This window comes from Vicugna pacos, chromosome 21 (assembly GCF_048564905.1).
Source record: "Vicugna pacos chromosome 21, VicPac4, whole genome shotgun sequence".
NCBI classification, from domain to species: Eukaryota; Metazoa; Chordata; class Mammalia; order Artiodactyla; family Camelidae; genus Vicugna; species Vicugna pacos.
In genome coordinates, this window is record NC_133007.1 from 13,242,799 (window position 1) to 13,259,324 (window position 16,526).

Below are 16,526 nucleotides of genomic sequence, written 5' to 3' on the forward strand. Positions count from 1 at the left end.
AATTGTGAAGAGCACCTCTCACAGTGGACTCTGCGGAACTGGGTTCCAGAATGGCTCCAGGCAAAAATGGCTCTGGTGGCATCAGTCAGCTGGGTTGAGGGACGCCCACAGTAGTCCCCTCCCAGGAACTGAAACTTCTTGCTTCTCTACGACCCTCTGGAATTACTTAATTCTTGTACATAATTTTTCAACGTTTAAGGCATATATATATATAATTTGTCACCTGAACAACGTTATAAACTTCCTATGATCTGAGATTACTCCTGTCCTGCTTGCAGCCTTCCACAGCACCTGTAGGGGGCAGTGTCCTAACCAGAAGTTCAAGAACATGAATGACGGCGTATCCCCAAGGATAAATCAGACAGGAGCGCACCTCCAGGTGAAATGGAAGGGCAACTATGACCCAGGACTTCCTCTTGCCAGTGTCTGCTCTCAGAGAACAGACTATAGGATACAGTATTTTAAATTTCATCACTGTGTTGTGCTTTGCTTCATATTTTGAGCACTTATTCAAAAAACAGGTTTGACATATCTGAAAGGTCTAAGGCTAAGTTCAAAAAACTGCTATAAACAGTAATGATTTTGTCCACATGGAGGATAATATTTTGTAATTTATTATCAAAAATAATATAGGATGCTATCCAGCATATTTTTGGCCTTTTCAGCTTTAGTAACAGAGTGAGCCAATACTGTCCAGGAATAGTTTACAGTCGATGTTGGAAAGAGCAAAGAACTTGGAGCCCATTTAAAGGATTTAAAAATTCTCTCCTATGATACCTGCTACATTTTAGAGCCAGCACGTCTTTCTCTTGTGAAAATGAACCCATGATTTTATAATGTATGTCACTGGGAAAGTATGAATCAATTGATGGAATTTGAAATAAGAACATAAGGAGAAAAACAGTCCACAGTTTTTATTTGATGATGCAAACACATAATATGCTGTATAAATTAGTCTCCGAAATAAATGGTGATATAATCTACCTTGCCACATTTGCTTTATTCTAAATATCTAACTTGGATTTCAACCATAAGGATAGTACAGACAAACCCACTTCTATGGTTGCAACAAAAAGGCAGCTCAAATGATGATTTGCCCACATGAACTCTGCTCTGTGTACAATCTGTAGAAAGAATTTTACAGGAGCATTCGCACAGGCAAGGTTTTCAATAGAACAGAACAAGAGAGAAAGTGTTTGTGTTTAAATTGTTCCTTAAAATACACTAAGTATTGGGCTAATTCTAAAAATATATTTTGATGAAGCATTGCACATCAACTCATTCTATTTTCGTTCGTTCCTCAATAAGCCCCGTTTGTGTCCGAGGTGCTGTGTGAAGAGTTAGAGGTACAGAAGTAAGGATCGTCACTGCCCAGGAATTTCAAGTTGTGTTGGGGAGAGAGACAAGTGAACAGCGACACCAGTGGGGTAACTGCTACAACAGGATTACGTCTCAAGAGTTTCAGGGACACCTGGAGTCTTAGCCTGGCATTGGAAGAGGTCGAGGGGCTGGAAAGTCTTGAGGAAAACAGGGAAGGTTGAGGGGACTGGCAATCTTCTCTTGCAGGAATAAGAGATAGTATGTACGAAGGGGGGAAAAAAGCCAGAAAAAGTCCTGTCAGTTTGAGAAATCAAGTGCCGTCTTATTCTTTATCACGAGTGGCAAAATTCCTTGTTTTGCTCCAAATCCTAATTTCTAAAACAAATAACTTTTAGAGGGTTTTTAGTTGTTTTAAAAGATGATTTCCACAAAGCATTACTTCTGAGCTTAATTTTTATATTTTAGCCTCTGCATTGTATCACTGATGACAGAGAAGCTGGGTAGAGAAAAAGACTAAAAGATACACAAAGCAGAGGGTAAGAGGAATACAAGGCTGAGAAAACTACACAGAGAGAAAGGATGCTGTTTTAAAAGAGATTTACACACATATGGCTACTGGATGGAGTGAGACAGTGTCCCCTCTGATAAGTCTGTTTCTGTCTCTCCCCCGCCATCCACCCCCACCCCACTCCACCTCTCTCTCTCTCTTTCCAGAAATCCCCAAAGAGACCTCCAAGAACTTACATGCTGTATGCAGAAACCTAGTCCCACTGATGGTAGCTGGGATACAACTATTTCTAACCCTCTTCATCCTCTTCTGTCCCCTTCTCCTGCCTTCCCCTCACTCCCACCCCAGGCACCAGGGGAAGGGGTTGGCCAACTCAGACATTTGGGGGAAGGAGGAGAGGTTGGGAAGGAGGTGCTAAGGACTAGCTACTGGGAGAGGCAAACTTCCCCTTCTGAGACACACACTCCTTTGTCATCCCAAGTCAGAGAGAAGAAGAAAAAGAAGCAGAGAGGCAAGGGGAAAAGGCAACACCCGGGATCTCAATATGAAACTGTAAAATTCATTTCTGCTTTGGAAAGGTGGAAGAGATCTTTTGCCCCTTTCCGAGAGACAGCAAGAACCTTCCCGGCATGAGTATCTGACGTGGGGCCCTACCTCAAAGAGGGTAAATATGTAATTAAAAATACTGATGCAAAAGTTAACTTTCCAGTTCCTTTTACTTTTGTAACAACAACCACAAAATCTAGCACGAGGAATTTGAAGACTTAGAGATTTATGTTGCACCAATGTTTCATTTCTGTCTGACCCGTGAGAGGCGGTGAATTAAAAGGCCAGTTTTAAATGCACCACATGGTATTTTTCTGGTCACTTTTATCAGTCAGTCCAAGTGGGAAAAAATGGGGACAACAAGTTAGCGTTTAATTAGAATCCCAGTGAGTAAACAAAAAAAATTCCAGCAGGAGGAGCTCTAACATGCCTGAGAGTGGCTTCAAACTCTAAAAACAAAAAGGTTGAAAGCAAACAGAAAAACAGAGAGGCAGTGTGCCCTGCAAGCTGCCTTGTCAGTGAACAAATATGTGACCGAGTCCAATTAAATGCTTAGTGCGAAGCCAAGTGATGATACTGGTGGAGACAGACCGGCCCCCATCCTCTCCCTCGCGTTCTGATGCCGTGAAGCTGGGAATGCATCTGCGGTGCTGGCTCTTACAAAGAAGGGAGCGGAAGGCTGATTTCTGGGCAAGTCTAGGAGTCATTCTTTTCCTCCTGAAGTGTGATATTGTTTCTAAATGAGTCTTTGCCACTGGCTCAAAAACTGTATTTTAAAATGACATTTTCAGCGGTGTTTGAAGGCACTACGAAAACGCCTGAACGTTCCATCTCCTTCACTCGGTGGCTTGTTGAGCGCTTTTTGAAAATGAGGGAAATGCTGTGTTTGTAAAAACTAGTGCTAAAAGGGCAAGGAATCATACGTCCCCTGGGCCGTGTAAAGAGTCTGCAGAAAGAATCAGAGCTTTCTAACACACACGCACGCACACACACACACACACACAGACGCACACACACCACCCCAACAGGAATAGAAAGAATTTACTCAGGAAAACAGCGAGAAGTGTATGAATTTAACAGTTACTGGATTTTTGGGGTGAGCCTTTCCAGTCTGGACAGTGTTGTGGGGGAGGAACGGACGAGTGGGCGCAGAGGATGATCAGAATTACTTCACCTGAAGGAAATTTTCAACCAATCCCTTGTAATCACTTGCCAATAAGAAGTCAAGCTTTTTGTTTTACACCTTAATGGTATGCCCACACTTAAAAATTTTATACAAGCTTCTACAGAAACTTCAACTAGACCAATTCGGACCAAAAATCACTAAATAAAACAAGTCTAGACGGAAAAATCTATGAAAACCATATGTCTTTTAGGCATCTGTCTTACAAAAACTGCCATCATCCTGGAGAAGTAGTTCACAAAACATGCGTTTAGGAAAACACTGCTGTAATGACCTTGGGAGCTGTGCTTAAGAGGACGGCTGGACTTGGAGAGAGGCAAGCCAAAATGTTTACACACGAAAGGCTCTCATTTCTCCATAGCTCTGTCTGTAAACATCACTGAGAGGCTGGGCAAAGGCAGATATAATTTATATTTCCATTATTCTAGAAGGGATCAAAAAAGTTTACAGTTTTGTTCCTCCACACCCTTACAGAATCTTAGACCAAGGGGTCTCAAAGCAACTCTGTTCTCACTCAGAGAAAACTGTTTTGAATAATGTTGTACGTGGACGAAGCCAAAGAACCAGAACATTTTCTTCGGATTATTACCTCATCCTGCTGGCCTGCCAAACACAGCTAGAAGGCAGGTGTCTGACAGAAGCAACCAAAGGAAGACTGTCCTGTGTAATTGGGTGTAGGGCCCAACTGAGAGACAAGGCACGTCAGGAGGACCAGGGGACAAAGCAGGAGCGCACTAAGGATGCAGTGAAGAGAGATGTAACACTTTGCTTTCCCGATTTCACAGTGCTTTCTGGACTGGACACGCCTTCATTACGCTAGCTACAGAGTTTTACGTCTCAAAGTGCACTTTAATATAGTGGTATGAAATCCTTCAGAAAAAACAGAAAAGCTGACTTTCACGGTAAAAATAGCAACATTTTAACAGAAAACCGAGCAGTCCACAGACCCTATGAAAGTATTTGCAAATTGCAAAGATGCCTTGTGACCCCCAAGAATATTTTACTGAGATTTCTTGCTCTACAGGGGATGGGACAGCACAGGAACCATGGTTGTCGGCATGGGTGCCCCACATGCTGTTCAGTTACGTACAAGACTGAATAAACACTACCTGGCAAATCGGGAAGGTCCTCGGTTAAGGAGGCGAGCATACTAATAAAGAGGGAAATCTACAAGCTGTCATCAATCGCACACCAAAGTTTTAAGCAAAAGCAAGAAACACTATTTCAACATGTTTATTCAAAGATACTGCACTTTTAAAATGAGTTTTCAAATACTTATTAGTTTTCAAGTATTAAGATGGTAATGGTGTGATTTAGAGTGTTTGAGATGTTAAAACAAATCAAGCAATCATATCAACATCGCTCACTACAGAGTCCTAAACTGAACTGTAGAACATTTAAGTAGGTTAAAAAGTCTACTGTTGAGTCACAGGGATTTTTTTCTGGCTCATTAGTTTCAATCCTGAGTGCTCTGATACCACTATTGTTAGAGCTAAAACTATAAGTTTGCTTTCTTTCGAAGGATATTCACAGCATGGATTTTATTTTGACTTTAGGCCCAGATACGTGGAGGGAAATTACTGCAGTGGTTTCTCTAGTTAACACATTTATTAATGTTTCCTTAATTTTCCACCCCAAGAGGCAACAATTAAGGTACAATTTGCCTCACATGAAGTTTTACTATTTTAGTTACTAAAATATTTTCCAATACTACTAAGAAGCAAAAAGAAATTCTAGTTTTAAAAATAAGTAGATGTTTTCTTTAGTTTGTATAGCTTTTCCTTCATGAATGGTGGTCTAATGGCAAAGCAGTGTACAGACTTTTTGGCGAAGACCCTTGAGCATGAGACGAGGGGGAGATTTATTTGAGGGAAAACCTACCTTCACTCTTAAAATTGACTTTGAGAGTAATCCTAATGTAAACTTAAAATATACACATGGTACAGAATATATCTTATAAATTATCCATTCCCAGTGGCATAATTTCATTTTAGAGCCTCTGGGCTGCAAAACATCTTTTAAAAGGCTTCCTCATCTCCTGCTCTCATAAAAGGTCTCATTCTAGATCAAAGCAATATATCCTGAAAGACTGCCTCATGGAAATGGGAAAGCTAATACAGGTAATGTTTCCACGGTGGAGGCAACTGGTACATCTGACTGTAAAATCAGATCATTTCCCAAATCATATTCAAAGCCACCTGCGGTCTCTTCCTCACACCCCCTCACTTTCTCTTGGCTTTCACAATTGCCATGGGGACACGGGGATTCACTTGTGGTGGTATCTCCAGCTGGTGGTTACCCAGACTTCGTTCTCTCTCCTAGTTGGTCCAATAGCCTGTCTACCAAAAAAAAGCCAAACAAACAAACAAACAAAAAAAAAACAGGGAAGGGATGAAACCTATTTCTAAATTTTAGTTGCACATTTACTGGGCTCCCATCAGAGCAGCAAGAACAGTATTATCCTGTTTTTTTTTCAGCATTTAGACTAATCCCAGTGGGGGAAAATGTTGACTTTCTATCCAAGTCTTTATAAAGACTTGGAATTTTCCTGTGTCTGAGCACTTCAAGTCAAGAAGGCCTGGCCTTGTCATTGACCATGAGCCATTGAGAATTTTGCTCTTTGCCATGTTGAGGAAGCGTCTTTTTTTTGATCCTTGGACAGAATGTGTTCTTTCTGTAATTCATGTGAGCTGATAATTTTGACTGGAAAACAGGAGTGGACGTTTCCTGGTGTTTGTGGGAATGGTTGAAAAATCATTCCAGAAATTAAAGCACTAGTTATTTGTGGGTTTGCCTATCATGTGGCTCTGGTGCCTGAAAAGGAGCCAGAAAGAAAAGAAAAGTACGAGGCCACGACGAGGCCGCCTCCATTCGCGGTGGCTTTGGACTTTGCCCTCTGTAGGAATTCTTCTATTTCTGGTCAGAGTTGCCATATGATCTGAACTTCATTTTAACACCGGTAGTGTGGCTCCAATACGCAGGCAGATTTTCGCCAACCCAATGCCTTTCTAACACCACTTCCCTCCCCCCACGTTTAAAAATGCTGGCCAGCCCAAAAGTGTGATATTCTTTTGGCACCAGCGTTTGGTAAGCCAGATGGATTTCATTTGGCAACTAAAGGGTGTAAATATGTGTTTAGATTCAGAGATTTCCCCCAGACAACGGTTACACTCTGCTGGCTTGAGTAACCTAAGGGTTTCAACTTCGGGCATTTAAATATTCTACGTTTAAGCAGCAATAAAGTTACGACAAGCAGACAAGAAGCTAGCAAACCCTCAGCTAAATCCTTAACTCCTTTCTCCTCTCGTTGGAGGTAGCACGGATAAATGCTGCATCCTTCTCTCGGTACGTGCTTTCTGAGTGAAAGATGCAGCATTTACATTTTCATGTTTAGCTTCCTGGCTGTTCATGGGCGAAAGCAGCTCTAGTAAGCTACGTTTCACTTCTAATCTTCTCTCGCAGCTGGTAAGTCAGAGGGGAGGAAGAAGGGCACAGCCGTTCAGTCCTGGAGTTTGCTGCTTAGATAAAATTCAGAGGTGAAAGAGCCACAGATCATGTTGTGCCCTGAATCTCTTGTTGCAAAACATGCCATCTGACCATAGCTGTCTGAACCGTGAAGGTTTTCCCTGTAAGATCATTCTTTTCTTACAGCGAGGGAGACAAAAGAGGGCAGTGATGAAACCGAAGTCCTAGCTTGTGTGCGTCTACGAGGCAATGTATCTGCTTACGCTGGGTAGAATTTTTCCCTTTTCTTTTCTTTGAGCTGACATCAACTTGTGTGCAGGAACATTCAGCAGATTCCAACTGGTGACGGTCCGCTGCTGACTGGTTACGGGAGAAACAAGAACCACTGACTGTGCGATTTTCACTGGTCAGTGGCTCTTGTGCCAGACGGCTGTCCTGGCTGTCTTCCTCCATCAGGTGAAACCCCGGGCAGGGGGGTGGGGTACCCCAAAACTCAGAAAGGCTTTCCCTGCATTGTTGAAGCTTAGCAATGACAGAGCTGTTTGGTATTATTTGCATGGGACATGGAAGCAGCCAAGTATGGTTAACGTGACGCCAGTCACCACTGGGCTAACAGGTCTCCTGTTAGATTTACTGCCCCGCCGCCTGCCTGCATTTCTGTTGTTTGTACTTTGCTTCGTGTAGGTCCTTTCTCGTTTCCCTTTTTCTTGTACCCTCCTGCAACATCGGACGTTTGGAAAAGTCAGTGAGGGGCACTTTGAAAACAGAAAGGCAGCCTGAAGTTTACCCTGACACATCAGCAAATCTCCCAAATTCCTGGGCCTCGTCGAAACAGCCTGCCAGTCATTCTGGACTGGGGCGGGACGGAGGTGTTTGTGTTAAGTACGTTCAAGTTTGCTAGACCCAAGAAGGAAACCACCAGACTAATCTTACTTTCATTTGAACCAGAATGAAACCAAGGACATGCAGAATGAAAACCTTTGACATGAACCATCGGTTCACTTTCCTGATTTATTATGTTACTACTAGAATCACTGTGGCATTTGAATGATTTTGATGAAATATGTAATTGAGGGGCTCACATTAAATTGTACATTTTCTTTAGTGAGCAGCTTGTGGCCAAATTCCTAGTTTCATTAAAATATATCACACATCATGACAACTCATGTTAAACCTGTGACAAATTATTAGTTACATCTGGAATTTCAGTAACAAATTTTGTATGTAACACAGTAGCCTCATGAGATGCCTTAAACACTAAGTAAGCGTCAGAAAGCATACCTCAATGTTCTATTCTTGGCAATTATACTTTTTAAAAATCCTTGCTTGACTTTAAAATCCAGTTGCTTAAAATAAAAAACTGTTCCCTGAAAAATCAGAATACCTAATCGCAAATTTATTTGTTTGTTCTGTAAAGGGGAAGGATGGTGGGGAAGATAGAAAGTTCATGGCTGAAACAGGAAAGCAGAAGATGAACTCATCATTTGTCCAAAGGCACTCAGCTGCTAAAAGGAGTCATACTTTTAAGGGCTGTTGAGGAGGGAGCAATTCAGGACGTTTCCAGTCCAAGATTGCGGGGAAATCAGACACAGGTTAGTCACACGAGTCGCTCAACTGTCCGTGTACCCTGAGCCCACGACTTCAAGGCTCTGCAGCTTCGTCCTTCACGGCACCAAACCTTGACGTTAGGGATGCAAAGACACACTCATAAGAATCAGGGGTTTGTTGTTCTTACTCGAAATCTGGGGGACTGGCTGAAAACAAAACAAAACAGGGACACCTCATCCCTAAGTGAGAGGGAATCTGCGTTCACTGTCACTTAAATCAACACACAAAGTATGTAAACGCGATACAGCACGGAAGAGCATCAAGGCCAAACGTTTCAAATAAGATTAAACTAAACTGTCAAGAGAACCAAATGGCTTTCACCACCGTGAAGAAAAGAATCTGAGAGCAGGGACTGTCTCTTCATGTAGAGAGGTTGGTATATCTTTTGCCACGGTTGGTTTAGTAGTAAGTTACTGAGAATGTGGGGCTGTGATGAAACTCCCCAGGAGTGCCACGTAAAGTCAGGGAAACCTTATGAGTCGTGGAAGGAACAAACGTGGGAAGCCCTGGGAAAGCCTGAGGCTGCTCCATGGCTGTCCCTGCAGCGCAGGGCCGTCAGCTTCACCGTGGGGCTCACCAGAGGCCCTTTTAGTGGAGCATTTCTTGGTGCCCACGTTGTGTTTCTGTCACGTGGATGAGCCGGGTGAAAGCCAGACCCTTTCCTCTGATTCAGGTTTGCCGTTTTTAAAAGGATACCATCAGACTTGGTGACAGGGGTGGCTAAAAGAAAGAACTTCTGTTTTTGAAGACTGGTGATGAGGGAAAGGAAGCTTGCTTTTCCGTGGATAGAGACCCTTCCTCCCACACTTAACCCCTTTTGATTGTTGCAGAATAGCTTGGTCCAGGGAAAGGGGAGAAGACGAACGAGCGGAATAAGGCCAGAGCTGGCTGCGGCCAGGAAAAACACACTGTGAGTCAGCTAATTGGTTCTGTTAATGTCAAAGGCTGTGATGCCCAATTAGCTAATTTCAAGAAGCTGTAGCTGAAAATAGCTACCTCAGCCCTAAAGTTGGTGTTTGGTGAAGATTAGGATCTTCAAGTAAGAGAAGAGGGGCCCCTAAGGGGGCACGGATGTCTGTTTAAGATCATCCTGCTAAACGAGGACTCAACTGGCTGGGATTTTCCAACTGGGTTTCAGCCCCTTTCAGAGAGGTTGATGGAGGTGAGAGAGGAGGGGGCACTCCAAACATTCTGGCAACAGAAAATGTTCCCCAAAGCAGATTTGAGTCCACTCAGCTTCCTAATGGCAGGAGCAGCCATGCTGGTAAGTCTCTTTAGGGTAGAGAGGCTCCCCGAGTTCAGGTGGAATTAATTAAAACAGGCATGCAGTTTGCAGTACTTCTAGCTCCCTCACTGAAAGGCTCATGCACATAAACCAGCACAGTTTGAGCAGCTGGGAAAAACTGGGCCAGAAGTGACTCCACCAGCTTCTCTCCTTCCTCTTCCTCTACATTGGAATGGAAAGATATAATAATAATAATTTTTTAAAAAATGCAGAAGGCTCATGGTTTCTGTACAACTGCAAGTGCTTTCATTACATCTGAGTAGGGTTACAATAAATACGTGCTCTTACAAGTGAAGAGCATAACTTGCTAACGAAATTGCAAATTATCCAGAAGAAAGCTGTGCCCAGGCACGTGCCGAATGCAAGAGTCTCCTGCCTCTGAAAGTTCAGTTTTTTTGGCCTTTGTGATATTAAAGTCCGACAGGGAGCCGGCGGGACACTCCTTGTGCTGTCTTGTCACGTTATGAGTTTCTGGTTTCAGATACAAGGGGAGAAAGGGCTCTTAAGAAAGCAAAGAACTGGGGGAAACAATTCAACTTCCTTCTTGGAAAGCTAAGGGCTGTTTTTCTGGAGATGATGGATACTGGCATTTCGAATGTTTTTCATTTTTAATAGAGAAAATGGAGGCAAATCGTGGAGGGAACAGAGAACATATAAATAAAGAGAACAAGGTGAAGTTTCAACAAGAGCTTTCCTCAACTTTTTCTTTCCTTCCTTCTATCTTTGTCTCTCTTTCTTTTCTTCCCTTTTTTTTTTTTTTTTTTTGAAATCTTAAACCCCATTTCTGGCTTGCATTTGGTAGGATTCCTGCTCTGGCTTTTATTAAAAACAGACTTTATGTGGTCAGAATTCTCCATCTAAAGCTAAACTTTAATAGGCATAAGGATTCTGACAGAGTCTTTCTTGCTCTCTCTCAGGTGACACCCCCCCACCGCCAGTCCCCCGAGGGATTTCCCTCCCCACGGGCTGCACTGGCGCTGAAACTTCAAGGCTCAGCACAAAACAACCAACTTTCCTCTTTCACTCTGAACCCTCGTTTCTGTTTTACATTTGAGACTCTTTGCAAGGCCAGACCAAGTTAAGTCTAGCTCTAACTTGGGAATGCTCTAGAAATTCTGAATAACACAACTGCTGTCCTATAAATTCCCCAAGGCAGACGCCTTGAACCCGGTGGCTTCCCTCCTCCAGCACCGGCTCTGGAGCCGGACTCCTGCCGGCTACCTTCTGTGTGTGAGCTCGGAAAGACCCCGGGCGATGCCACCCGGCTTCGCAAGTCAGTTTAGCATCCAACAGCATCTCGGGAGGGTACTGGCAGACAGTTTATAGGAAACGAAGAGGTAAAGCAGCCAAGCAAGCAGGCAGAGACATGCACGTTCGTTCCTGAGGACAGGCACCACTGGGGCTGCTCTGGTTCTTTCTTAGAGCTAAACAGACAAAATAGCCCACTTCCAGTCTCTGGTGTGCGACCCCTGCCTTCCCACTCTCCACGCCCTCCCCCAGTGGCCTCTATGCCTTCTTGGCACAATGGTGGATATGCTTTCCCAGTCAATCTGAAGTTTCCTAAAGCAAAATTTAATCTTGCTTGTAGTGAGGCTCAACGCTGACATTTATGCTTGTTGCCATGGAAAGGAGTCTTTTGAATGCTGCAGTGCAGTGGTCCTCAGGGGAGGGAGATTTAACACCCGGCACCCCCCAGCAGTGTCTGGAGACATTTTTAGTGGTCAAACTCGGGGACGGCAACTAACACCCAGTGGGTGGAGGCCAGGATGCTGTTAAACATCCCAGTCCTAAAATGCACACATAGCCCCCACAACAAAAATGTCAGTAATGTGGAGGCTGAGAAAGCCTGATATTATGGTCAGGAGAATCGGCTCTGGAGTCAGAGAGCTTGGAATTCAGGCCCAGCTCCACTGGGGCCTGGCTGAGCAGCCTTGGGCAAGCTGCTTAACTTCTGTGCCTCGACTGTAAAATGGACAATAACCCATCTCATGAGCTCGCTGTGAGTATGCAACAAATACGTATCCGCAAAGCCCTTAGGACTGTGCCTCAAATATAGTGAGAGCTCAATAAATATTAGCTATTGTTTTTACTATTATGACTAGAGATTTAGCTCAGTTCCAAATACATAAACCAAACCTATTGAGGTTAGAGAGAAAAATGCACTGCTTTGATAGTACATATATCCTCTCTGATGGGGACCAAAATGATGATGCTTTACAATTTATCAGACTCTTTCAAATACGACTGCGAAAACAGCCCTGTTATGTCTTTATTTCATAGATGAGGAACTCATGGCTCAGTTAAAAGAGTTGCCCAAGTCAGGTCTTCTGATCCCACATCCCCTTCTCTTCCTGCTACACCTCCCTCTGCTTACTGGTTTAAGATGACCCTTCTCTTCATTACACCCAACAGCCTGAAGATCAAAACACACGAAGGCACCATAATCACAGAGTGAGGTAACTCAGGCTCCCTGGGTGGACAGAAGTCACCTCTCTCTTTATGGTGCGTGCATGCATAGTAAGGTTTTCCTTCATGGGGCATACAAACATTTTAATCTTCTGAACTGAACTAAAAATTTAACTTTCTGTTTGGGCTATTTTCTTTCCTTTTAAAATTTCTGATTAAAAAAACCCCTAATCCCTTTTATTTTAAAAATCCCTGATTATACACATTGTACATATACTGACTGTAAATGTATGAAGGTGAGAATGCAGCTTCAACCATATGTGTATATGTTTCAAGTTCCACTTATTTATTAGCTATTTGGTTTCACAATTAAGCCTGAAAATCTGCTTATAAATGCCTAAATGTATTATTTAAATGTAGAGTATTCTTAGTGTTCTTATTTTATATATGGTTAGTAACTGCACACAGCAATCATATTTCTATGCACAGTTTTAAAAAAAATTGCAAATTAATCAGCTGGATTTTTAACTCAGCCTACATTAAAGTTAATAATATTGGGCTTAAGAGTCAAAGTTCAGAGGGCAGATGGATAATATTCCTGAAGTCAGCATTTTCTAGAATTCCTTTGGTAACAGTGAAGGCCAGGCCGTAGCTGGCGATGCTGTCCTGACCTAGGGAGTGCCCAGCTGGCAGCGGCTCAGCCAGGGTTCTTTCATTTCAAAGCCCCCAGTCAAATTCTACAAACAGCTGCCAAAGCGTCATTCACATGGACCCAGGCTTCTTTGGTCCTATTTGGTTTGTGCCAGTTGATAAAGAAGAGGTTTAGGCCACATATATTGGTTACTAAATGGTGTCACAGGCCCAGCAGTTTTCCCACGATCCCCCTCCCGGGTGAAAACTGCCAACGTGTATGAGAGTATCTTTGCCATTTTCTTTTCCAAATCAATTTTGTCTGTCTTGCTATGAGAAGAGAACCAAAGAGCATCCCCTGAATGTCGGCCGCGCGCGGAGCACTCACCTGGGGACGCTGGGAGGGGCCCTGGTGGGCCGCGAGGGCACCTGCGGAGGCGCCCCGAACGAGTCGCTGCTGTTGGGGAAAGGAGGTAACGGGCCGGGCCGGAATGGCACTGGGGGCGCCCCCGAGTGGGGTCCCGGGGAGGGGATGGCGGGCGCGGGCCCCCGGCCGGACGTGGACCGCGGGAGGGGCGCGCTCAGCGTCGGCCTCCTCTGGGTGGTGGGGCTAGGAGGCGGCGACCTGGAGAAAAAGACGACAGCTGTTTGCCCGGCCTCCTTTCCGCCGGAATTCATCCTTAAAAAATGTCTTATAACTGACTGCTTTTTGTTTGTTTGTTTGTATCGGGGGGAGGTAATTAGGTTTATTTACTCAGTTTTTCTAAAGTGGAGGTACATTGAACCCAGGACCTCGTGCATGCTAAGCATGTGCTCTACCACTAAGCTCTACCTCCCTGAACTGGCTGCTTTTTAAGAAGCATTTTTTTTTTTTTGCCTGAGTAGAAACTCAGATACATGTTAGGAATGTTAAAAGGTATAAAGGGTAAACGAGGAAAAGGAAGTTTCTCTTCCCAACCTTCTTACTCCGTGGAGATAGCCAATATCGTTTCTTGGGTACTCTTTTCAACTATATTTGATGACATTTTTCTCTATGTATATAAACTGCATTTTTTGTACACAACAGAACACAATGTTCTACAACTTCCTTTTTTTTTCTTTAAGCTACACGTTAATTGGACTGTCTTTTCATTTTGGCACTTAAAAGAACCTACTCTTTTTCATGACTATATAACATTCCATCGTAAGGCTATCGTGTGCTTGGTTTTGAAGGGAGCTGAGATCATCTGACCGTCTCTCAGGTTCCTGGACTTAACTATCTATCTTTCTCTTTTTTTCTCTAGGTTCATATTGGTTTAGGGAAGCACATTCAGAAAATGATGCTGGACAAGCTTGGAGGCCTCAGGCAATGCAGGGCCATCTTCCTACCTGCGGGAATGCTGTATCCAGGAGTCGTCCACGGGAGGTGGTGCTGGCGTGAAGGTAGTGGCGGTGTTGATGTCTCCGATGATCACAAGGGCTTCTTTAAGCGCTTGGTACATTCGAAGCATCTCATCCCGGCGCTGAGCCTGTTCTGCAGATTCCTCCATCAGTGTATTTTGGTCCTCTGAAGAATATAGCTGTGCTAGGAGCTCAGAATTTATGAAATCTTTAACCTGTCAGGTCATCACAGAAAAGTAAAAAAATGGGAGTGAATGAGTGATTAAATGATAAACTGGTTCAGAGCCTGTGGACAAAATCCAAGAAAATCCACTCTGGGCAAAGGGACGCCTTGTATATCTGTTTACTCTTATTTTCTTCATCATCCTCCCAGTCTCAGTACTGGTGCCAGGAACGGTTTTCCCCTCTGTCGTATGGTTGTTGACATGAAAGAAAGACATAGATTTGTTGAAAAGAGGGCCAACCCCTGCCATCACCAGAACAGAGCCATTGGCTGGACGGGCATTTCCGCAATGTTATCTGAGGCTGCTTGGCTTAGAGACAAGGGAAGGCACCAGGAGGTAAGCAGCGGTATTTCCAACAGGAAACAATGGCATAAGGAAACCCATGTAAGAACATGAGGTATCCGTTCCCTGGTAGTCCCAGTCCTTGCCCTAGCTTTTACCAAAACCACTGGAATACTAAGGCCTTAGGTTTCAGTGTCATCTCAAAAGTGGAATTAGCACCATTAAGTGAATATTTATTAAATACAGAACCATGTATCATTACGCGAGTTGATTTACCAAAAAAAAAAAAAAGTGATACACTCTTTGCTTTCTAGTTTTCAGTAGGAGCGTAACAGTGATGAGGACTGACATAAGGTTCCACAGTTCACAGACAGATGACAACAAACTAAACTATGAACAATTTGTAGACGTCTCAGGGGCGGGGCATCCTGCAGCAGGGTAAGAATGGGGAGGATGCAGCCTGGAGGGAGAGATCACCCATCACCGTATTTCATCAAATCTAAGACACATCACTCTTTTATGTGCCACCGAGAAAGCAAAGACACCATCAACTAAACTACACCAGAATGCCAAGATGTCACGGGTGTAACATGCATCTTCGTGTCAGAAATATTACAATTAAAAAAAAAATGTGAATGTGACAATGTGATTCCGAGTGCTTCACAAGTTATCTGACTTACTTCTCACTGCATGTTTACGAGACAGAGAGTATCACCCCAGTTTTACAGATGAAGGAACTGAAGTTCAGGGAGTTTAAGTAACGTGCCCAAAGACACACAACATTAAGTTGAACCCCAAATCCTCTGGCTTGAAGTCTAGGGCTCTTTCTGTTACTCCTATGCCTTACTTTGGGTGCTTAGGAAAGATAATTTACATTTAAACATTGTTTTAGAGTGGTGCACAAGTACAGCAATTAACTTAAGCCCAGAAAAATTAACCAGCTTGGCTCTTTCAGTTTCTCTGTTAAATGAGAAAGCTAATGCTTATCTAGAGACACTGGATCTCTCTAAGAAAGGTCCAAGGCCAGTGTATTTAATTGTTACAAATTCAGACAGACAATAGAACGCCTGTCAGATGCTCAAAATTTCTGAATTGTAGTTCAATTTGTAACTCAGAGATGACAAGACTGAAAAACACATAGCTTCACTATTTTTTTAAAGGTCTCAAACCATGTAAATAGATTTCCTAATCAGAAAGTTAAGCTTCACTGTGGTGAAATAAAAAGTTTTCTCTGCACATATTCTGTAAACCAGGAGTGAATCAAATGTGGATGTAATCTAATAAACAAGACGTATTCGGGCAACTGTCTGGTAGAGTAGGTTTATGTGCGATAGTTATGGAAGGTATATTTGGCCAGGTAACCTGGGGCCGATGTGAAGAGCTTGAATGCCAAGGAAAAGTGTTTGAACTTTATCCACTTGGCAATGGGGAGCCATGGAAGGCTTTTAAACAACTAAGTAAAATAATAAAAGAAGTTTTAGGAGAATCAATCTGGTTGTGATTTGAAAAGAATTTGCAAGAGTGGTAGCGGAGATTAAGAAATCTGTTCGAAGACCATCACAGATCATTTACGAGATGATAAGGGTTCAATTGAGCAAGGCTGCAGTGGAACAAAAAATACAGGCACGTATAAATGATATTAGAAAGGAAAAACCAACTGGACTTGCTGCTGTTTGGAGGTGAAGGGCA

At 43.3% G+C, this 16,526-nt stretch overlaps 1 protein-coding gene across 5 annotated transcripts in view; it reads right to left on the reverse strand.

Moving 5' to 3' along the window:
• The window catches only part of DNM3 (dynamin 3), a 458,318-nt gene that overhangs the window by 15,479 nt on the left and 426,313 nt on the right, over positions 1 to 16,526 (reverse strand). For 3 of the 5 annotated variants that reach the window (XM_006211125.3, XM_015245096.3, XM_006211127.4), the window contains 2 exons: positions 14,320 to 14,546; positions 13,340 to 13,576 (listed from right to left, as the gene is read on the reverse strand). In XM_006211125.3, the coding sequence (XP_006211187.1) occupies positions 13,340 to 13,576; positions 14,320 to 14,546 (464 nt within the window). Of the gene's footprint in view, positions 1 to 8,403; positions 8,701 to 12,143; positions 12,329 to 13,339; positions 13,577 to 14,319; positions 14,547 to 16,526 lie in introns of those variants that run through there. The other 2 variants (XM_072946114.1, XM_072946113.1) reach the window with 2 other exon arrangements.